This window comes from Sprattus sprattus (genome assembly GCF_963457725.1).
Source record: "Sprattus sprattus genome assembly, chromosome: 8".
Classification (NCBI taxonomy): Eukaryota; Metazoa; Chordata; class Actinopteri; order Clupeiformes; family Clupeidae; genus Sprattus; species Sprattus sprattus.
The window spans coordinates 22,681,662-22,706,389 of NC_137927.1; the positions used below are offsets into that span (position 1 = coordinate 22,681,662).

General features: G+C 45.6%; 1 protein-coding gene across 1 annotated transcript in view; it reads left to right on the top strand.

The window, feature by feature from the left end:
* The window catches only part of unc13c (unc-13 homolog C (C. elegans)), a gene marked incomplete at both ends in the record, with an annotated part of 98,004 nt that overhangs the window by 39,643 nt on the left and 33,633 nt on the right, over positions 1–24,728 (top strand). The window contains 2 exons of the mRNA XM_080843774.1: positions 8,098–8,231; positions 12,472–12,561. Coding sequence (XP_080699900.1) covers positions 8,098–8,231; positions 12,472–12,561 — 224 coding nt within the window. The remainder of the gene's footprint in view (positions 1–8,097; positions 8,232–12,471; positions 12,562–24,728) is intronic.

Below are 24,728 nucleotides of genomic sequence, written 5' to 3' on the forward strand. Positions count from 1 at the left end.
AATCACAATCAAGGATTTGAACAATCAGTTTTAGAACATTGTATAGAGCATACATTAAACAGCTGTGAAGCAGAAATCTCTTTCTTTATCTCTGAATTTGAGATATGCAGAGACTGCCTTCCTAGCTGTGGTACAGTCTGTGTGTTCACCCAAGTGAAACATGCTTGCTTTTATTCAGGGCCTTTGGATGAGTCATACATCCTTATGTTTTATATTTGCAGAAAAAAAATGTTTTTACAAGGCAGATGTTCAAATACATTTGTCTGAAGAGAACACTACACTGTAAGAGCCCATCACTTTTTGATGTGATTCTAACACACAATATAACACATACTGTATATCCCCCTACAATGCAGCATGAGACGATCTTGCGTGGTGCTCTCTGGTTGAACGGACCATATTAGATAATTACTAAGTAATGCAAAGGCTAATTTGTGATTATGCATCCTTGCACTACCAGTAGAAAGTGTTGCTATCCTCTGGAGTCACATTAATGAACAGTTAGAACCATCATAATCAGGCGGTCCTGGCTGCACAGCTGAACAGGCGATCTGTATACCATATACTGCCATGGTGCTGTGACCATGCGATCTGTATACCATATACTGCTATGGTGCTGTGGCCATGCGATCTGTATACCATATACTGGCATGGTGCGGTGGCCATGCGATCTGTATACCATATACTGCCATGGTGCTGTGCCCATGTGATCTGTATACCATATACTGCCATGGTGCTGTGGCCATGCGATCTGTATACCATATACTGCTATGGTGCTGTGGCCATGCAATCTGTATACCATATACTGGCATGGTCAGTGGCCATGCGATCTGTATACCATATACTGGCATGGTCAGTGGCCATGCGATCTGTATACCATATACTGCCATGTGCTCCTGAACAGGCGATCTGTATACCATATACTGCCATGGTGCTGTGGCCATGTGATCTGTATACCATCTACTGCCATGGTGGTGTGGTCATGCAATCTGTATACCATATATTGCCATGTGCTCCTGAACAGGCGATCTGTATACCATATACTGGCATGGTGGTGTGGGCTGTGCTCCTGGGCGGATGAACTATGAGCAGGACGCCTGCACACAGTATCTGGAACTGGGGTTGTGTTGCGCTTTTGCCCTGACTCCGACACGGTCCTCACAGGCCAGTGTGAGTGGGCTGCGTGGGGCTGGGAGCGAGGCATCGTCTGGGGTGAGAGGACCAACACATCTCCACTAATCCCCATCACACAGGGAGAGAGAGAGAGGGGCTGAGGCTGGAACGACAGTCCTCTCTGTACACCTCATGTCTTCATGCATTAATCAAAATCCCACTCTGTGTGACTGCGTTCGCACTCTGGGTACACATATGGATGCATACAGTAGTGTTTGTGTGTGGGTGTGTGATTGTGTGTCTGTTTGTGATTGTGTGTGTGTGTGTGTGTATGTGTGTGTGAGGGTGTGTAATTGTGGCTGTTTGCATTTGTTTGTGTGGTGCATGTGTGGGTATTTGTGGATATGTCAATTACTGTCTCTCTTTTTCTTTACCTCTTCCTCTCTCTCCGTGTGTGGCTGTGTGTGTGTATGTGAGCGACAAAGAAAGAGAGAGAGAGATTTCTATCCATGTTCCCCTCCTGTCTAATTAAATCAATATTGTGTGTGTCAACATTATATTCAGGCATTGCTGAAGATGCCTCAGGCTCTCATGACTCTTCTCAGCTCTCCACTGTCCATGAAGTCAGAACTAATGTACAGAACACGTCACACACACAGTGTATGCCAGTGATGCCTCTTCACAGTTAACTTCACCGAGCCACAGAGACCATTCAGTGGATAAACACTGGATCAACAAAGGGCTTAACATCAACAATCGAGTCATAATCCTTGGATGACTATGGTGGTAATGATGATGCTGTTGGTGATGATGATGATGACCCATGTCCCTTTACTTCCACAAATCAAACCCACGACGTACCCTTCCAGATCAGCTGCCAGAGTAGCAATAGAGAATCATGTACCAGATGTGTTTAAAACATCAAACGGAGGAAATAAAATTGTGGTGGTGTATTTATGCATCAGCATTTCTTGATGTTGACTATTGTTGTTTTGGATGCTGTTTTCAGATAGGGAATAGCATTTGACAAAGCCCTTGCTGACAAACAGTGCTAGTATTTCATAAATCAGAGCCAACATTTTTTTTCTTCCTTTTTTGCCTTGCATATGATCTTAGAGTAGGTGACCATTGCAGTGCCATTTTTGATATAGCCATCATAAGCCAAACATGGCGGCAGTGTACATTCTCCCGGGCAGTAATAGGGTGCAATAAATTCTGGAGCTGAATAACAGTCGCTCCACTTCCTTTGTTCAGGCAGCCTGAGGGGCTGTTTGCAATTACCCCAGCTGAAAGATAGATGCTCTCCCTAATTACACCGATGCCTAAAAAAAATTGTAATTCAGTTAATCAAACTCAGGCCACTGCCAGCGAGGAGAAAGCCTTGCAACCCTTCCAGTAGCGCTCCAGCTCTGGTTCTGATCTGCACAGGGAGCACTGTTCTTTTGGAGCAGGCAGCCCCTTTGACCTGGCACAGGCCGTGGCCTAAGCGGAGCGTGTTGCAGCTGATGGAGAGAGCTGTATTGGCTCTTGGTCTTAAAGGGGAATAATTTGGGTGCTTTCACCAGCTGACAGCCTCCCAGCAGGCCCTGTGGAGAAGTAAAAGTGCATCCGTCGCAGGCTCTGGCTCATTGTCTGCCCCCCACACTCGTCTCCTAAGAGAAGGAGGCACGTTACATAACAACTATAGGACAAAAAAAAAAGAAAAGGGAAGCACTCCAAACTCTGGTCGGCAGGGGTCAGGAAGAGGCTCAATTGAGCAAGAAAAGCCTGTCAGCAAGGGGCAGAATTTTAAACAGCGAATGAAGGGGAGCAAGGGGCTGTTTCTGTAAGGTTGGAGGGGTAGTAGTGAGCTCCCATTCCATGGAGCATAGCAGCATCGAGGGCAGGAGCAGTGTTGCCCGCGGCATCACACACTCCCGTCAAAAAAACCTCTCCAGTGGCCAGAATCCCACGCACAGTGATTTTTATGTGATGCCCCCCTGAAATGGAAAACCTATAATGCCTTGGACAGAAGCCAGAGTAGAAATAAAACAAGAAACCTTAAGCTCACAGGTATTGTTCAAAGGGGACTATCATCCTGCAGAATAAACCAGAGGCAACATGGCTGACTGCACTCAACAAGATTACTGTGGAGATGGCAGAGCATTTTATCCAAGCAAATTCAGTGAATCTCTCTCTCTCTCTCTCTCTCTCTCACTCTCTCTCTCCTTCTCTCTTTCTCTGAGAGTGTGTGTGTGTGTGTGTGTGTGTGTGTGTGTGTGTGAATGCATTTATTTCTATATTTACTCTCACAATGACTAACATTTGTTTATAGAGGAACTATAGCTCTGGAAGCTCTTCAAAAGCATTGTGAATGGCAGGCTGGCTGAAATATCGCCTGTTTGACTGAAGGCAGCGGGAGTTGTTTGCTTAGGTTGTTTACAGGCTAGCGTGCCTTATGAGAATACACGGCTTTGGAGTTTGCCAGTGGGGTTTTGCTGCACTGCCCACACAAATTCCTTTTTTTAAACAATGTCAACATGAATACACCTCAACACTGATGCATCCTATGGAGCCGCTCTCCCTCTTCAAACCCTGTGTCGTATATGCACTCGAAGCAATGTGTTTAGGTGAGCTAATTTGCTGTCACGAAGCAGTGGTCATGTGAGGCCTTAGCTTTGTGTTAGTCACTTATATCGGTCAGTAAATATTCACTTGCTTAGCTTTTAATTCATTTAATAGCTACAGGAAAATGAAGGCAGTAATGGAACAATTAGGGAAGTCTGTTTGTGGAGGTGGCGGTGCCGAGTCATGTTGGGAGACTCATGCGGGCGGTCACGTGGCGGGCGACACCAACGAAGGGGATGTCAGCTTCATTGGGGCACGGCATACTGACATGTACAGTAAAAAAGTGTTATGCGCAGCTTGCAAATTAGCCCCTAATTTGAAGCACGTGCTTGTAGACTGCTGTGACAAATAGTGATGGCTCATGTAAATTAGCCTTTGAGTCTATGGGTGAGGGTTAAAAAGCAGCACAATATTGAGGTTAGTTTTTTTAATGAAGAACTTGCTAAATGTGTGTATCCCTTTACAAAAAAAAAAATCTAATATTTCAGGATGCAGCAGCACGCGTGTTTTTTTTTTAAGTTAGTCAAAACAAGCATTTTGGGAGGGAGGCTTGAACAGCCTGAGGGGTTAGAGAGGAAATGCATTTGGTGAAATCCCCTTGGGAAATTCACTGGGCTTTAGCCATTGTGTGTGTGTGTGTGTGTGTGTGTGTGTGTGTGTGTGTGTGTGTGTGTGTGTGTGAGTGTGCATGTGTGTACACACGCACAGTGAGTGTGCGTTGCTGTAAATTCTATGAAGTAACATTGTTAATTCAAGCCTTTGACAGTAATTCAAGATGCAGGACAGTGAACACAGCCTCACAAGCTGTATTCCTTTTAGTACTTCCTTTCCCCACCTTGTTAGAACAGATAGCTGTTCTGGTGACTAGAGATAAGTGATTAAGGATCGAGATACTGGGTTGGCAGTGACTGCATGGAGCTCAGGACTGGATCTGTGGTCTGGCCACACGCCGCTCCTCTCCTGCCTTCCTGTTACGCCATGTGTGTGTGTTTGTGTGTGTGTGTGTGTGTGTGTGTGTGGCCACACGCTGCTCCTCTCCTGCCTTCCTGTTACACCGTAACCGTGTCCTTCACACACACACACACACACACACACACACACACACACACACACACACACACACACACACACACACACACACACAGCCTTCCTGTTACACCGTGGCCAGGGCCAGCACAGCCCTCACAGCGTGGTAATTATCATGGCAGGGGCAGAGGGGTGCAAGGGAGTAATGAGCCTGAGGGGGCGCAGAAGTGGGCCAGAATTAGAAAAGTCACAAATTACATCTTCATTTTCTCCCGCCTCAATGACACAAAGGAAGGTGAGGAGGTTTACTGTGTTTAACATATTTATAAGTTGGAGAGAGGAGGGCAGATCAGAGGGAAGAGGCAGCTTTGACTGTATTAAATCTCTTATAAAATACACCACCTTCAGTGTCCTTCACTCACACACACACACACACACACACACACACACACACACATACTCACACACAAAGTGTTTTGCATAGCAGATCCTCCTCCTGAGGTGTCACAGTCTCCATTATTTATGCCACCAATTAGGCAGATCTGGTTAGAAACCCCAGTGAGCGTCCTACCTGGCTCTCAGTTCCTCCTCCCAGGTGGATGGACGGATGGCTGCGAGCTAGATGAGTGCACTGTCAGCATGCCCTCTTGGCCGCTGGACCTCAACCCTCCCCTGTGTGAAGGCGTCGGCAGACAGCTGCTTGTGCTGGACTCCATTGTGTCAGCATGGTGTATAGGAGGAGCTGGGTCACGCTGCAGTGATCTGACAGCCCCGCATCCGAGCGGCGAGCACAGCAGCGAGCCCACCTCACAGGCCAAACACCACCAGGGCTAGTCACAGGCCAAACATCGCCATGGCCAGTCACAGGGAATCACGCCACATGACGGAGAGGGGGTACTGCTCACCTCCTCTTGGCTCCGGGGAGCTGAGTCACAGCTGAGTTTCAGGGAAGGCTCTTAAGGACTTTTCCTCTTTGAAAATGAAATAACCAGCTGGCTCCTCGGCCGGAGAGTGCGTCAGGCAAATGGAGTGTATGCAAGACCGAGTATGTGACAACTGCTATTTAGTTTAAAAAGCCATGAATGAAAAGAAAGGAGGGGTTAACGCAGGCTAATTTTGGTTCCGGCTGTTTCTGGCCGCAGTAAGTGCGTCAGTGCTCTGCTGGGCGTCATATGTACACGTGAGGTGAGATGCTGTCGAACACTGAATTACATCACCTCACACTGAGGCATTTGTATTAATTTTAATGGTTTCTCTTGTTTCTGCGAGGCAGATAAATGACCTCTTATGGTTTCCTCATTCACCCTAAACTCTCCTCTACCATCACCCATGGAGCCTGGGGTGTAGCCATTACGCTGAAGCTTGTTAAATAATTGAAAACGTATTACTCAACGCCCTGTAAGGGACAGGCCTCATTTTGGAACATGGTTTTCTATTAATCAAACTACTCCATTTTCTCCCCCACACAAATACACACAGGCATGTGAGTGGCATTCCAACGCTCCGCTGCACACGGCGACAGATAGCATCTCCCCAAATGAAAGCTGTTTTCTCAGCAAACAGACATGTGGGGAGGGAGTAACATCACCATCATGGATTCCAAACATTAGTCCATAAATCTTAATGGACACTTGCAATATCTCAGGGGAGATTGCGTGCATCTGGCATTTCGGTGTTGTGGATGTTTGTGCTTCGTGCTGCCAGTGAGCTATCACAGAGGCTATGGTGATAAGCAGGAAGAGATATGGCACAGTGGAAAGCACAAAGAAAATGCTGTTTTGCTTGCTTACATTACTTTTCCTGTATATAACCTGTGCATATAACGGGATGGAAGAGTTTCTCTAGGTAGAAGGAAATGGAGTAGAGGAGAGTCAGTACAAATGCCACCTATGACCTCTTTACATACAGCAGCAAGAACACGGACCTTTCTTAAATCTCATATGTAACTTATACTGCCTGATTTCCAGTGTGAGCCGTTGTTTCCCACCCCACGTGGAGGAATGGAGCAGACAGTGGTAGTGAAAGAGATTTAATCCCGGCTCTTGTCACTGTCCCAACAGGTGATTACAGCCGAGAGCCATCACACCTTCACCTCCCCGGTGACTCATGCGCTGGGCTAAACTAATGAGACTGGCCAGCAGTGAGACTCTGTCACCGCCGATGAGTGCTTTTGTAAATCAACAAATGCCAGGGTGAAGGAGGCTGGACTGGCTGCTGTAATATCGGTGTGGATTGGGTGTCTCTCTGCCACAGCCAAGCACACGCCGGCAACAAGTTGGCTCCGCGCCCGTGTTTCCATTTGTTTAGATGAGAATGTTGTGACTGGGAGGCTTTTTTTTTAGGAGGCAGGGGGCAGGACACAAGTTATTGCATTGGGGTGTCAAAACACAGGATTTTATGGTATGTACAACCCTCTGTGTGTGTGTGTGTGTGTGTGTGTGTGTGTGTGTGTGTGTGTGTGTGTGTGTGTGTGTGTGTGTGTGTGTGAGAGAGAGAGAGAGAGAGAGAGAGCGTGAGTGTGAGTGTGAGTAAGAAGGAGCCTCCTGCTGCATGTATCCCCTTACTACGGTGTGGGGCGACTGCCAGAGGATGTCCTCCATGTCTAATGGACTATGTCTAAGATGCGTTCCCACATAGGGAGCAATCGGAGATGGGTTTCCTTCTGAAACAGGCGCCCAAACCTACAGGCTGAGTCCATTTGGCAGATTAAAACGCAGTAAATTCACTGACTGATTGAGGGCCCATGGGAGTTTGTGGCAATGACACTGTGCATTCTGATCCGGGCATCAGTGAGATGAGAGATAAGACAGATGGCAAAGGGGGCTTGATTGCTAAACACCCCAAGTCAGGCATGGCTTAAGTGCTCAGGCCAAATCAGGGGCTGCTGTTAAGACAAACTTTTGAGGCGTGAATTATTGATTTGTTTTTAATGACTTTTATCCTTTGGGAGGACAGGCGGTCAGAAAGCCTGGGTGACATATGTTTGTGTCTGTCAGAGGCGAGCACACATGGCAATGATTACTTTGCCACTTCGCCCCTCCTCCTCCTCCTCCTCCTCCTCCTCCTCCTCTTCTTTGAGTGGGAGGTCGGGGTGTCAGCCGCTCTCAGCTCGTGGTCCATGAATACGTGTGGTCTGAAGATAAATAAAGTTTTGGCGTTGGGAGCTAGCCTGGCATGCAAAAAAAGTATTTTTAAAGTGTCTCCCCCAAGTGTCTCTGCCTACATTAAATAATTCAGCCGAAGCAGAGAAGGGCGGATTATGTGCCATCCCCTTTATCATCCATCACCCACTCTGACCCCTTCCACTCTTCTCTTCTCCTCCTCCCTCCCCCTCTGTTCTCCCTCTGACAGAGCAAAAAGCAGGATCTTCCTCGTGAAGAGCAGGGACCCTCCATCAAGAACTTGGACTTCTGGCCCAAACTCATCACGCTCATGGTGTCTGTGATTGATGAGGACCGTACTGGTTACACACCCGTACTCAACCAGTAAGTATCAGCACACTTCACTCATCAAAATATACATTATGCACAAAATTATCATCCTATTTTATACGCCATCAACATATACATTATTCACAAGTTATCATGTGGCATCAGTGCTGTGTAGTAACAACTCTGCTATAACACTGGGCTACTCATGGAGTTGGAACTTGAATATAATTAGAATTAGAGTGTTTTGAACTCTTTGCACTCGTCAGATGCAGCCTCTGTCCAGACTCTTTGGGTATTCACACCCTTACTCTTGGCTCCATATCTCACTAATTGCTTTGTCGTGAACCGCATGTCAACATAAATGTCAGCACTAGCCCTTTCCAACGACGCTACCTGCTCCTCTAAATTATTGTGAAGTCATCCGACAAATTTCTGCATCTATGTATCTCCACGAAAAAGTCATAATTGTGTAGACATGAAACAGGTCACAAATGAAGGCGCCGCCCTAATGCTCTGAAATGGTGCTAGTAACATGCTTTTTGAACAGGGGAGTAGAAGTAATGTGGTTTTGAAAACACATCAAATTCAAACTGAAATTGAACAATCATTGCTCATTTGTTCACCCATTTCCACACTGCTGCATCATAGCTACTGTTAGTAAGTTGCAAAGTATTTGAAGCCCTTAAGAGAAGCATGAATGAATGAACAGCAGGACTGACCCTTTCAGATGATGCTAGTTACTACATATTGTACTAAATACAGCGTCGTTACATAATACTATTTAACATGACTTTTATTCAAATTGCTAAATCAAGGATCACCATGCAGTCTAGTATATACATTGGCCTATATGAAAAGATATCCTCCTTCAATATCCGTGAGAGTTTTAATAGACGCAAAAATGATTTCCCTTAATATGAAAGCTAATATAAAACTTTTACAAGCAACATAATATGAAATGATGACAGATCTGGATAGCCTTGACTGTGCTGATACAATCCACATATATATAGCATGTATGGCGACCTCTTATTGACCAAGATAGAAGTTTAGAAGTAAAGGTAGTGGATTTATGCTGCTGAAATTATATTGTAAGATTGAATGTGTTGAAAACACCCTACATTCAATGATTCCCATACATGCAATAACAGTGAATACTGTTGAGAGAAAGAACCAAATAGAATGAATTTCTTGTTCATATATGGTATGAATAACGTGTTTGTCCCTCTACGCACCATGTGTGATGGGAGTATTGCACCTGAAGGGCTTTCCTAAAATGGAGGCTGTTATCCCCATTCCACAAGGCCACTATGCACACTATACAGACAGTGGAGAGCAGTGTCTGAAATTCAATCAAGATCAGAGCTTTGGGAGGCACAGGTCCATCTCTCTGTGGACTATGGATCTTGCGCATGTGTAATGTGGAGGGGAATATGGGGGAGTGGAACGGCATTCACATTCTGGGAAGGTAGGGGAGCTGAATTATTCAAATATGACACAGGGGAGCTACTAAACCTCCAGCGGAGTGAAGCAAAGGCGGAGAGTCTCCCTTCACTTCTGTGGGGAATCTGACAGAGTCCAGGTCTACCATGACACGGCGGTCAAGCCATCGTCGCATAATAAGACTATTTTGCATGATGATCTTTGATGAATGCTATTATAGTACTTGAATATTGGAAAAGGACTGTTGTTCATTTCGGCAGCGAGGAGTGTGCCATCTCACAGCCATTCTGGACATTGAATTTATAACAGTAGTAATAATTCTTATCATTTTGAATGAACTGATTGATGGGAAGTCTGATGAGATATTCAGCAGGTGTTTGGCCATTCCATGAATATATTGTTTAGGTGCAACGCGCCCTGCGGTCTCCAGCATTGAGCAGAGTTTGACAGATGGATGGCGCTAGCAAGCTCCCCCGCCCAGGGGATATGCTAATGCAATAGGTTCCCGCCCACCCACCGATTTTAGCAGCCTCAAGGGTGGAGATGCGCTCAGTGCCGGCACAGATCAATGGCCAGAGCAAAGCAAGAAACCTTTCTCCACTCCGAGTGGGGATGATTCAGATACATATGCTCACTCGCTTAGGGATCCTTTCACCACGTGACAATTAAGCCTGCTCCAAATTGAATTGCACTCCCTGTATAGGAGGTTGTTGATGGATTGCTTCAGGTGGAGGCAGGGTGTCTCTCTCTGTGCGTGTCTGTGTGTGTGTGTGTGTGTGTGTGTGTGTGTGTGTGTGTGTGTGTGTGTGAGAGAGAGAGTGAGAGAGAAAGGGGGCATGTATGGTGCACACACACAGTGTTAATTTTCAATGTATTGTGTGGCACACGAGTTGCCATAGAAACAAGAGGATCTATCTCATGGAGCGTTGAAACTAAAGCATTTGAAGAGAAATGCACATAATCCATTCTAAAAATGCAGGACTGGGGCTTTTGAAATGTATATGTGTTCTGTTTGGACTGAGCAGATAATAAGGGGGGTTGACTTTGAACATTGACAAAATAATCTCTAGGCTCACGTGATATTTCTTTTGGTTATACGCAGGAAAAGATGTTAAATTCTGTGTGCTATTGATTGGGTACTTCCCACAGTGGCCAGTCACCTCACTGTCACATGGAAGTATTCATACCCAACAGCCCAACCTAAGCAATATACCAACAGCCCAACCATAGATCCTGAACAGCAGGATACAACAGTGACACACAACTGGCTGGTGACAGCTGCAGCACGAGCCACATGTTGTACCCGGGATCGGTAGGCCCTCCTACAGTACAACATGCGCTGTCTGTAGCCCACAAGTGCCAAACACAGCACGACTACCCAACCATAGAACCTTAGCACAAAGCTGCCTTCGTGAGTATGTCAATGGGGTTTTTCAAGCAGGCGCCCTCCTTCATCAGTATTTCATTGATTTTACCTCCAGAAGGCTCGAAAGTGGTGTCTGGGGTCCCAGACCCTCCTCCCTCCATACTCCTCCCTCCATGATGGGTTAGGACACATGCCACTACCAGAGACAACAGCAGTTTTAAAATGAAAACACTCTCTGTCCAGTGTAGCGGTTTAGCTCTATATCAGAATTAATCTCTGTCCATACTAACATGCCTGAAAACAGAAAACCCTTCCGGAAATGGGTCACATGATGGAACATGATGAATCAGGGAAGGATATGTTGTCACTCATAAGACCGAGCCAGGAAGTGAGTGTGAATGTCTGCGTCATCATTTCCAAAAGTATATGTCGTTGCCTGACCAGACTAAAACACACACACGGAGTTCTAACTGAAACGGGACCAGCAGTGTTTCCAAAAGTCTCAGTTCCTGGGGCTCGAAAATGACGAAAATGGACGGCTGGCGTAAATGTAGCAAAAGTGATCCTTTAAAACTAAAAACGTCTTAGTGTGGATTCAGCCTGTCTTCATCCACAGTCTCCTAATCCACTCTTCTTGTAAAAAAAAGTAATTTAATCCTCATGTTAAGTTTCAAAATGGTAATTTTTGACCGGAACGTAAATATTTTATAGAAAAATATTTTCTTTCATTTTAAACTCAAGGAAAACTCAAACTAAAACTTAAAGGATTCATGGCATCCTTCACCCTACCTGCTTGAATGGATAAATTAAATTATAGTAGGATTTATAGTTTTTTTTTTTTTTTTTTTTTAATTGTTACATTTATTGTATCTGCGCTCAAAAATGGTTGTCCAAGACTGTCATAGAGAGATTTATGAGTGAAATTAAAATTGTAAAGTTGGCAAATGTCAAATTTATGCACGTAGTTAGTTTCAACATGAGTAGGTGTGCATTTTCTTCATAAATCACATCAATAATTTTTGTCACACAAGAAAGTGCTTTTTTAAATTGTATTATGTATATTTCAAGTGTGTTGTTAATTCTTAAGCAAATTGTTGAATTCACGAAATACAAATAATCATGAGATTTGCACTAGTTGTGTATATGTTAAAATATTTATTTTCACTTAATTTGAAGGGAATAGAAACTACTAGAAATTATATATAATTGTAAATAATTGTCATACAGACAATGACTACCATTTTTAGAAAGGCAGATCAAATGTTTACAAAAAGCATTATTAACATGTATATAATTCTGACCAGAACTGTAACCATGTTGCCGACAACCTGAGAGTTGAGTAGGAGATTATCAGTTCCCCGAATAAACTCATTGACAGGTCCTTGAGATATTCCATAAGAAAAAATGGCCAGTTTAATTTCTCATTCTCCCTTATCTAACCTAGTGGGTAGGTGCTCTAACTTGTGCTAATCTGTTTCTCCCCAGATTTCCCCAAGAGCTCAACATGGGTCAGATTAGTTCAGAGATCATGTGGAGCCTGTTTGCCCAGGATATGAAGTATGCAATGGAAGGTCAGTGTTCACATTTCATGGGAGCCTGCATCAAAATGTTCACATTCCACCAAAATATTTGCCACTAAAACATTGTGTGTTTTAATTACTTGTATTTATATTGTGCTGCTGGGTCCTATCTAAGTGATCAGGCTCTTTCCTTGCCATTGGTGCACTACAAGTCTCCTCTATTGATCACGTCCACGAAAGGCAAACATTTTGTTGCTGTTGTTTCCTTTTAAATGTTTCCATCTGAAAGCCGAGCATTGATCCCGCAAATGACACCCTAATGAACCCAACAAGGAGTGCCATTAGATGAGCATGCATTAGATTAGGATGTGCTGCTCCGGGGCAGAAGGGTGACTGCATGACTTCATCGAGAGAGGAAGCGTGTGCCGGGAGGCTCCTTAACACCCTCAACATCTCTATGGGAAGATGGAGACGACTGATAGGGAGCTTGTATCTTATGTGAATCAGCCACCGTGACGGCAGCTCTGATTGATGTTTATTGTTTTGGGGAGGGTTTAGATGTATGGATCTAAGGTGTAAGTTGCGGCTGAAGACAAAAAAAAGATTTGGAAAGGGCAAGATTAGGGGGCGTTATCTCTGGGGCAACACAGATGATTTCTGCCCAGGGCCTTTGCATCCCCCTTCAGCTGCTGGAGATTAGATGCTGAACCTCAGATGACCTCCCAAGGGCTTACATCCCCAAAAATCTATTTAAATCACAGTGCTAGACTACCCAATGTTGACAGCTGTTGCCTCCATGGTCCTGACATTGGTATCCTGTATACCATGTACTGAAATGCCCGTCCAATAATGGGTAGGAGTAAGGCTTGGACGTGCCGAGGCAGCGGACGTGCCGAGAGAGATGCCACCCTTAATTCTCGAGTGAATCTGCAGTGTCTCAGGGTGGGGGGTAGATGCGTAATTGCTGCATGCTGTCACCCACCCAGCTGTGACGGTAACAGCCTCTCGATAAACAGTCTGGCTGTAATTTATTCCAATTTCTGTTGCACACGCCCACCGTAATCTAGCTGGGTGGGGAGCGGGGTTGCCGTGACAACCAGGTGCCAAGATAATGGTAATCCATGTGACACACACACATACACACACCACACACATACACACACCACAATCACACAATAGCACTTAGACGCATATTTTCACAGTCTCAGATCTACTGCTTCTCTTGTGAAGTTCAATTAATTTCTGTACTGAAGCTTAACTGATGGCAGTTCCTCTTATTTACCCCCTAATATATTATGCATTTTGAATGTTAGATTTTGCATTTGCCAGAAAACAACAACCCATCGGGCATCTTAGCCATCTGTCTGAAAGGGTTCACCCTTCACTGTCAAAGAGCAATGTCAAGTCAGTGTCTGCTCTGTAGCGAAGAGCAGTCAGTTTGAGCTAGTGAGGTGCAGGCTAATGCTAACCGCTACAAGAGTCTGATGATGCCTCATCCTCAGCAGGGAATATCCCTCCCCCACTCCCATTTAAAGAGCAGAACTGAGCCTGTGCTAGCCTGTGTCACAGCAAGCCTGTGGCAGCGACAGAGGGCAAGAAATAGAAGAAATATAGGAGAGAGAGAAAGAGTGTGTGAGTGTGTGTGTGTGTGTGTGAGAGAGAGAGTGTGAGCGAGAGAGAGAGGGGTGTTTGAGAAAGTGATGGAGTGCAGGAGTTCAGAGAGGTCAGAAAAAAAGGAGATTAAGAGTAATGCAAAGAAAGGAAGAGAGAAACAAATGGAAAGAGAGACATAGAGAAAAGAGGAGAAAAGAACATGCCGTACATAAGGAGAGAAGCCTTGCTGTCAGAAGCAATCAGGCCAGTAGTGCAGTCACGCAGTTTGAGCAGAATCACATTTTTTAATTATTAGATTGTTTGAGGAAAAAAATAACTCCTACAGCTAATCCAGCATGACATTTAATGTCACTGACTGTGCCCAATTCACTTGAATGTCTTTAAAATGGTAGCAAGGAAATGACAAAATTGAATTGTTTAGAGGATTATGATCTCATGCTAAGATACTTGTGATGCAGCATGTAACTGATTTAACTGTTTAGTATTTCTTTGCCAACAACATCACTGTCCCCTATTGCTGATCTTTAATTGACAGCGATTGGCATGTGTGTTTTGACATCCAGATATTTCCTTTTTTGTGGCACAAGAAGAAGCTTACTATCCTGTATGTCTGTGAAATTGGACTGACAGGGTATTAGGAGAGCGCTAAGAGAATTGCTTAATTAGAGGGAAGTCTGTACTCAAGAAGTACACAAAGTCTTGTTTAACACCAATTATGTAACCCAAAGAAAAAACCCTCTCTCTCTGGTTTTTATAGCTTTTTTCTCTGCATGAATAGGTTTAAATCCAGGTATTAGGCCTTAACAACCTCTTTGTGTCCATGTGATCATAGAGACGCCACTGCAGCTTTGGAAAGTGGTCTTTTTTCTAGGGAGCCCAGCTTTAGCTGTAGCTTTGTCACTGTCGAAAACACAGGCCGCCTTTAAGGGCTGTAATAGATGGCTGCCCCCCACCCCCTCTGCTCCATTAGGATTGCAAGCAGGACCTGGGCTCCAGCGGCAGCCCGCAGCTCTGACTTCACTACTCAGCAGCCGGGCATTCATCTGCCCCGTACTTTATTTCAATCACAGCCTTTTACAGCTGGTCAGGGGCGCCACCAAACATGCCTGCATGCAAACAGAAGGTTCTTTTTTTCAGTTTCTTTTTTCCCTTCCCTTCTCTTCACGATTGCCAGAGCTCCGAGAGAAGATTTGCTCATCTCTTTGCAGTACAGACGTCCTCTCTCTATTTTCTCTTTATGTTCTATGCTTCCCGCTCTCACTCTAGCTGCTGTCTGCCTTCTTTATCTCGGTCCCTTGATTTCTCTTTTTTCTGCATCCTTCTCTTTCAGTGTCTCTCTCCTCCCCCTCTTTCTCCCTTCGAGTGTTTGAGTGAACCTGATGCACGTGATCAGGGGGTCAAAGGTTAGCCCTGACGGTGATGTTGAGAGTAGCTGGCAGGTCTGCACCTCAGGTGGTCTGGAATGTTGTCATAGGAGAGCTGATTTCAGAGCAGGGGGGCTCATCACACCGCCGTGGGGATAGTTATGGCATAACGAAGAGATCTAATCAGTGATGAAAGTAGTCTCTCTCTCTCTCTTTCTCTCTCTCTCTCTCTCTCTCTCTCTCTCTCTCTCTTGCTGTCTGTCTTTCTCCCTTCCTCCACCCCCTTGCACACTCGTATCAAGGACATTAGGCATTATCTGCAGTTGCACACAATCTGTGAATAAAAGATATTCCAAAGGCACGTGTTTGGCATAAATCCAAGAAATGTTAACAGTGCTGCCTGGAGGGAAAAAGACATCTAGTCTGAGCATTATTGCAGGCATGATGCTCCTTTTCAAGTTTACATTCATAATGAAGCAAAGCTCAGAGAACACCTTTTAAAAAGACACAGTTGTAATAAGAAATGTTCCATTCTGTTTGAGGCTACTTTGGCTTTTTTTAATCAAACTTAGAATATAGGCTAGCTCATATTTTATGTGTTACCATGACATCAGGTCCTGCACTGTGGTTCTGTCATGCCAATCCTTTTGTGGCTTCTCTAATGGTTTCCCCCCGTGCTGCTCCACTTATTGGGCTCATCTTCTATTCATTACCGTAGCAATACGTTAGAGTGTAGTGGGAGAACATACAGGTGACACTCTTTCTAAGGAGCCACCATCTCCACTTTTGGGTAGCTCCTATAAGGGATGGGAATTGTGATAAATACTTCTCCTGGGGAGTGCTAGAGATTGGCCTAGATGTACTGGAATCTCCACAGAGAGATAAGATGGATTTCTCCAGAAATAAATTCAATGGGGAAATAAGAAGCACATTTCATTGTGACGGGCAATGTGATTATGCTTCATGGTGAAACGCGGTGAGAGGGGGATGGTAAATAATGGGTGGATGTGCAGGTTTGTGTGGCAGCATGACGACTTTTTAGTTCAGCTAACCTTTTCTGGGCGCCTTTGCTGAGAAACTTGGGCAGCCGTTCATGAGGTTGTTTTAGTTGCTGGAAATGGTGTTTCCTCATCACTGCCTCCATGTAGCTTCTCAAGAAGAGTAAAGCGGATGAGGCTGGAGCATTTAAGCTGACGAGGAATCAGACCAGAGGTTGGCTGGACACAGATGAGGCATAAGCCGTGCGTGACTTAATACGTGATGCGGCTTGCAAGTCCTGATTATGAAGGCCTCCAGAGGTTGTACTGGCTTTCTGCGCACAAACTTTGGAAAGCAGGCGATTAATTCTACGGTGAATCTGCACGCTTGTATAAATATCGTTTGTATGTACAGACATGGATGTGTGTGACATGTGTCATTTCACTGTAAACATGGTGTGTTGTTCCAGTCCAGCTGGGATGCAGATTTTATACCGCACAGCTCATTACTGACACGGACTGCCGTTTGCGGACTGTGTGTGCAGTGAACGTCAAACAATGGAATCCTCAATGAATGTTTGAATGCTGCCACTGAAGCCTCTCCTCTGTCTCCAACATACTGTTAGTGATGACCCCACTCCCACTACGAGGCACACTGTTTCTGTGACGCTGAGATTAGCAAGCCTGGGTTCAGCTTGCCATGAAACATCTCTGTTGAGATAATTGGAGACACTAATGCTGAGCAGGTCGCAGTGGAGACTTGGAGAGCAGGGGGAGATGAGGTCCCCAGACCTAGTGCTGAAGAAGATGATACACAAAGTGGTGGTTCACCTCCGCTGGTTTCAATTTCGAATGCTACCAGAGTCCAGTGTCTCTAAATAAGTGGCAGTTAGAGCAGTAATGGCGGCCACATACTAGCCCAGAAGTGGGAGAATATATTTCATAGCCATTAGGGCAAACCACCGCTTTGTCCTTTAAGAATTGTGACTAGTCACTTTTAAAAATATGTCTGACTGTTTGCCTAGGTCGTTTGCGCTTCACAATGTAAATTCCAAGCCGCGCGTCAGTCGCTATTGATTTTTGAGTGCTCCTTCCCAGTATAATATTTGCAGTGGAGAAGAAGATGATGGATGACTCGCTGTAGTGCAGAGAGATTTGGGGTTAAAAGTCATTGCTTGGCACCATCTGTACCAATCTGAACCAAACAGCAGTGGCAGAATAGACACCTTCACTGGAAACAATGGAGGAATGTTTCCAATGACAGTGAATTTTTTAATTTGGATGTGCATCCAGTATCCACCCTTCTTGGTGTACTCTTTTAGCATGATCTGGATTCAAATTACATTTGTCATTGCTACAAAATTTCAAATGTGAAGGCCTTCTCATCAAGGGTTCTGTTTAAAAACTCTTCTCTTCCCACACATGAATCTCACTGCTGTATGTCAAAAGGTCCTAGTGAGATATTTGTCTTTCAGATGCTAATATGGTCCTATAGCCTTTATTGAAAAATGGGTAAGGTTTCAATTAAAAAGCCTGTAATGAGCCTGCAGGCTTTGGCAGATAAAATGTTTGTCAAACCCTAGAATAGCAATGTATTCCTGAGGTGTGTCTGAAGGTTCTGTGATCTCAGTGGTAGCTGGAGAAGAGAAGGCCTCCTGGGGTGGGCTGTGTTGTTCTGTGGGCTGACATTAACAGTACTCCCTGGGCAGGTGTGTTGAACCTCAATAGAGGTGAGACATATGTCAGCACCACTGTTTGCAAACAGCTCTGTGCATCGACGCAAAGGCCAGTCTGAGGGGGGCAGAGAGAGCTTTGTGTAAAACTGCATGAAATAACCAGGTCTGTTAGGAAAACACACGGAGTGCACTCACAAGAATGCACGTTTACCGTCATGCATGTCACGAACATATATGCCCAAATATATAGAAACAATCACATTAAGATTGGTTTTGAGGGAGATCAAAATTAAATGCTTTACTGTATTTTGATTGCGTGATGCAGAGCTATGTCATAAAGGTGAAGACATTTTTTTTTTTCTATTCCATCTCTCGGAAGCCTCAAAATTACATTTTTAAATCAACATCCGTAACAAAACCTGTCCTTTTACCCTTTTGAGCCCAAGGGTTCGGTCACATCATTTTACTGATTGTATAGTGACTTGTAACTTGAGCTGTTACCTTAGGATATCTTTTAATCATCTTGGAGAAAAGTAAATGACCATATTTTTCAGAGCAGGTGAAAATCTGAAGCGTGATGTACTCAGAGTGGGAGAGAGGACTTCAGCGCCCGTGGATGATTTGGGAGCTGGGCTGGCTAAAGAAACAGTGGCCCTTTGTTTGGATGATCTGAAGTGGGCAAGAATAACGGCACGGAACAATTCTAAAAGCCTGACCCTCCGCTGAGGTCGTCACATCCTTTTCTCCTCCAAATGGATGGAAATAACTCATTCTGACCTGTTTACTTAGAGTCGGTCGCAGGCCACGGAGAACAGAATGCGGCCGCTCACGTCTTTGTGCTCGACAGCGGCCATGGAAATGTATGAAGACGGGGCTGGGAGGGGTGTGTGTGTGTGAGCGTTCTGCTTAATGAAGTCTGTGATGCGTGCGCTGTTTGTCACTCTGTGGCCCTCAGCCACATACAACAGTAAAAGAAATGGATGCTGCTAATTTTAGTCTGCTATGAAGTTTGAGCTAGAAGTTAGCATGAGCACTTCACTGGCTGCCTGACCTGACTTAATTGGAGACATCATTCTGCCGCACAGGATGTATGCATTGTGTGTGGGACGTGACACAGAAATGTCATCTTCATTCAGTGTTATCTCTTAGCACGTCTGTCATAGATGTTTCCGGTGAGATGAAGATTTACACAAACAGGTATCCTGGTACACTTGCAACATAGCATCACCAAACTTTCTCTCAGACTTTTCAAGATGTATCTTCTGGTTGACATGGGCTAGGGTGAATCTCCTGCAGTATCCAAGCCTGTAATCACAGGCCTGTCCCTTCGTGGAAGTGTGCACACTCTACAGTGGTAGTCAGCGAGGTGCACCACCTAAAGGGCTTTTCCACTCTAGTGTGTCTCTGCATGTTGACAGTGTGGAGAGCCAAGAGAAAGTTTAGCCTCTCCTGCTCCAGGTTCCCGTCTCATGAACTCATTAACAGACTGGGAGAGTGTCGGGGGGCGGGCGGGGGGCTTTTCTATATTTGTTATATATTTGGATGTTTTTAAATTTAGCCCCTTTTATGTAACACCACAAGATGCTTTCCCCTGAGCTTCTGGGAGCCAGGGTGTTTGACATGTTTGTGTTTGGACTGCGAACACTGTCAGCACAGGGATGAGGTGCCCCCAGAGTGTCATTGGCTCGTGTCGGCGCACTGCACTGGGGGTGGGGGGGGGGGGGGGAGCAGGGAGATGGGCAGTGGGGAGAGATGGGCAGTGGGGGGTTGGCGCGACGTGGGTGGGCCTCCGGGGGGTAGGCACAACGCAGCACAGCACAGCAATCCTCTGAGCTCACGCCACACTCGCGATAGTGGCAGAGCCAGGAGGAAGGGCAGCGATGGAAGGAACTGGCTGTTCGTGTGAGTCAGTAGGGGAGCAGGGATGGGGGGACGTGGGGGGGGGGGGGGGGGGGGGGGCAGCAGTGGCAGCAACACAGGGAAAACTCCCTGTGGTGAAATGGACTCGGAAGAGCAGGGGAAGACCCGAGTGTGAGCACCTGCATAACAATGTGACTCATGTCAGGGCCTTGGCACCCCCTGCCCCTCCCCCCCCCCCCCAGCCTGCTGAGTCACCAGGGTAGCAGTCTCCAGGGGCACATAGAAGTCCTCGAGCTGCAGATTGGACTGCTGCACGGTGCACGGGGCGCTAAACATTAATCTTCATGCTCTGTAACATTTACACCATCCAGGAGGGAGCTTCACTCCAATCAAGGCTCTTCCTGACTTTAAACCCCCGTGTCCTCCGCATGGCAGTATTGACCGATTTTTATACTCTCAGAGGGGAAATAGTGAAGTTACTAGAGTGAGGTCATGGAAAGCGCATTTCTATCCCATGAAAGGACCGTACAGTTCAGCATGGCACCTCTATGAATATACAATGGCCATGACATGCATACTAACCACGCAATGCCTGAGCTCTCCCTTCCCCCCACCTGACTGGGCTCGGGGCTCGGGGCACGTGTGTTCAGATATGGCACAGCGTGTGCGGTGAGTGGGTGCAAGCTCCTCTCCCTTTAACAGCTCCTGACAGCTGTCACGCCCCCGTCTCTCAGGGAACCTGGGTATGGAAATTGCGCTCCAAATCCCATCAGCGAGCAGGAAATTACAATCAACAGTTGCCAGTTTGCATGTTGTCCATGGAGCTTCACTGAAGCTCCGGCCGAACCCCCTTGAGTGCCACCCTGGGCCCAGGTTAGGGTTTGAAGTGTGTGCCCTGACGAGGCATGGGGGGGAGCTTTTATCTGCTCTGGGGCTCTTTATCTCCATGGTTTCTCCACCAGCTGCAGGGATGATGAGTGAAGCCCCACACATATCCAGGAGGGCCTCTGAGCTTAAAAAACTTGCAGAGTGCTTTTGAGTGTGCCGGATCAATCTGTAGCCTGAGGCAGGTAGCAGGTAACAGGAAGACTCGGAGGGCTGCACATATCAGATTGGGAGAGTAAGAGGTGCCGACGCACAGATGTCCCTGAGCAAAGAGGATGATTTACACTCCAGTGAGCGGGCTTTCTATTGGTCCTGCACCACAGGGCCTGGACAATGACTCTGAGGGTTTCTGTAACTCCATAGTAACTTTAAAGTTGGGAATGTCATGTCTAGTGACAAGACAGAACTGGAAGGTATGCGATTCAGCCTCTTGCTGTTAAGGTTGCTGTGAAGAAATAGTTTTCCCCCTTTTTTAGTTTTTGAGAATTCATTGTTCTCAGGTACGGGTACCTAATGAAACTTCTGATGAGATCTGGCATCTGGCTATGGAGCTGCACTCTCTTCTGTTGAGATCTGGCATCAGGCTACAGAGCTGCACTGTCCTTTGTCTCCAGATAATGCCTTTTGGAAATAGGATAAATAGTAATTCACAAAACTTCACTTAATCCTGGGGTCACTACCTCAAAGGATTGGCAATCAGTTTCATGTGGTGTCCAACTGATAGACTATCTATTACAGTGTTTTGGCTTGACCTGCCCCCTCTATCCTGCTGTGTTGGCTTCAGATCAGTAGTGTGCCTCTATCCCACTCCAGTCCAGTGTCTTTCATCAATGAATTCATCATGTAGAGATCCAAATGTTGCAGATGCATCTCTCAGCAAAACCAGAGGGCTTTTCCTGATTGTGTTGACTCATTCAGAGAACTGTTGTGCGGAGATGATTGAGACCCTGAGTCATTAAGTGTGTTTGAGGGGGAGGCCTCCGCTCTGTGTTAGCTCCTCTGAGCCAGTCAGTTAGCGGACAGGGCACCAATTAGCATAAACTGCTGTTAAGCAAATCCCAACCCTTAGGGGTAAATTCGAAATGCACACCTAATTTAAGTGAGAGACAGTGTGAGAGAGAGAGAAAGAGAGAGAGAGAGAGAGAAAGAGAGAGAGAGAGAGGATCAGTGCTCCTGTTGAGGAGAGTTACGACTGGATTTCTGTTGAGGATTACTGCCACCTCCCTTTTGGCAATTCTATTTCATTTCATCGTTATTTCAACAGTTTTGACTGTACCTTTTTGAGATCTAGCAGTCGCTTTGGTTCATCTCATATTTTGCGCTGCAGAACTATATAATGTAATATAGATAAAGAATGTGTGCTCAAGACTCCATTTATTAAATCACCTCAGATATAAATGGAGATTCAGTCAGGCAGTGATAACTTAGAAGACACTGGGGCCAGGTGAGTCTCAGTCATGTGACCATATTATTTGATATTAGATTGGATGGTGATCACTGGGACCATCTTATTTCAATCAAAGCATACATCTCTATCAAAGAATCATTAGTTAACTTTCTGCTCTTAATTTGGATCTCATAAGCCGAGTTAATGGATAATACACTCCAGTGTATCTATGTATCTATATTACTGTCAGATGTTCTATATTACGTACTGTAATTATGTTGATGTACATTAGAAAGTCTCCACCCCATCGTAGGGAGCATCCTTGGCTCATTGCCTTCCCTTTCAGCCTTCCTTAACTGCTTTTGACAGGCAGCTCTCGTCACGAAAGCATGAAATTTGTCATCATCACTCGGCTGATGGTGTCCTGGGGAAATGGGGGCTCTCCAGGAAGCTGTCTGTCTTAGGTGTGACTGCCTGAGACGGACGGACGGCGCGCCTCACTGACATCCACTTCCGTCTCGGAGCCGATGCACCCAATTGGACGTGGGTGGCGGTCCAGTTATTAGTAACGCATAACAAATGAATCTGTGCAGACGTCTCTTCCCAGCCTTTTTGCAGTGGAAAAGCCTAATCTGTCTGCACAGTTTGTTTGTAGGTGTCTCTGTTCAGACATCCCCCTTCAGTTGATGAAGCCAGTGGAGCATTAATTTGGCCTCCCTGGTTTGTTTACTCCTGTCAAGGGGAAGAAATGTTTTAAAAAGTGCCGTGGAAATGATTGCATGCCAAATGCTAGAGATTGTAAACCTTTGGTACTGCATGACTTGGCCCCCCTACAGCAGATTAACACACACACACACACACATACACACACACACACACACACACACACACACACACACACACACACACACACACACACACACACACACACATACACACACCACACACACGCAGATTATTACAGGTAGACTACGCAGTTTTAACATTTGGCCCCAGTTTAAGCTTACTAGGCATCAACAGTCATTTTGCAATATTGAGAAGAACCTTCAACCCCCTGTCAGCATTCAAGATCATTTTCATTCGCCTGAATTTTGCCAGCCAGCTTTCTGTTAGAATGTCAGATGCACTTAACTTTTTGAATATCTGTACACACATCAAAGGAAAGGCTCTGTCTGAAGCCTCAAATGACTTCAGCATCTGTGGATTGCACTCAATAAAACCCTGTTTAGAGACTCCTTCATTTAAGAATTTGCCTTTGAAGATCAAGGCTGAAAAACTGCTGCTCTGCCTCTCCCCAGTCAGTGTCATTTTATTTTACTGTGTACATGTGCTTCCATGGTAATGGTCAATCCATCAGCTGGCAGTGTTAACAATCTACCTAGACTGGATAGGTATCTGTCAGTACACCAATTTTTAGGAGATTTAAGAGCCTTTCGTGTATGGCAGCTACACTATTCTCCATGGTCTGTTAAGCCATGGATACACTCCAGTGGAGGCATCTGCAGAAGACCCAAGAGAGTTGACCTTCAGAATCTTCCAGACTACCTGCTCACATCCATGTCAGTCAAAAGGCCCCTATATGGCTCCATAGGGACGCGCATCTTCCTATATAGTCTTGCTGTTTCTGGTTTACAGAGGAATTGTTACAGTTGCATCAGTTGAGAGCAGCCTGGAGCACAGAGAAGTTGGTGGACATGTTGGAGGGCTTGGGGTTGTGGGCATTGCCCTGCATGGGCAACTGGGGCTCAGGGGCTGCCCCGCTTCTACTCTGCCCATCATCACGAGCGCAGCCCACGCCTCTGCCACACTGAACAACCAAGATGCCCGCAGTGCCTACTCAGTCGAGTTATCAAAGTGGCACCGTCACACCGGATCACATTTCCCTGCCTTGAGTCTCCCCTCCTAGTTCCAACAGGACTGAGGAGGACGCTCGCTGCACAATGGGGAGCCAAAGACTCTGCATCTAGAGCTACTGCACATCCGTTAGAACAACAAAGACTCGAGGCAGAGGAATGTTTGCCAAAGTGACAAAAGATTTGTAATGCCTCCATTTCCCCCCATGAACAGTATCTGTGGGATTTTTCGGGGGAAAAAAGACAACTGTCAGCTTCATGGCATTTATGCAGAGGCATTCGTCCAGGTGGTTATCTGGTTCGCTATTGTACCAGAGAGCATGTATGTATAGGTGAGAACATGGATTATATACCCTTTGATGTTTTAGGGGGGAAATCCTTATGCTCTTTCTTGATTCTCTTCTCCATCCTCGAAAGCATGTGGTTACTGAAAACCTTGCATTCCACTATCAAATGTTCACTGCAACATTCTGTTTTTGAGCTGCCGGGAATTGGCCTTTGTCCAGGAATCTGTTGGTTTTCAAAAAGCCAGTGATTATCTCAAAGTGATTTGGCATACTAGTGGTCTGTACTTTGCAATTCAGAATATGGCTTTTATGTTTACAT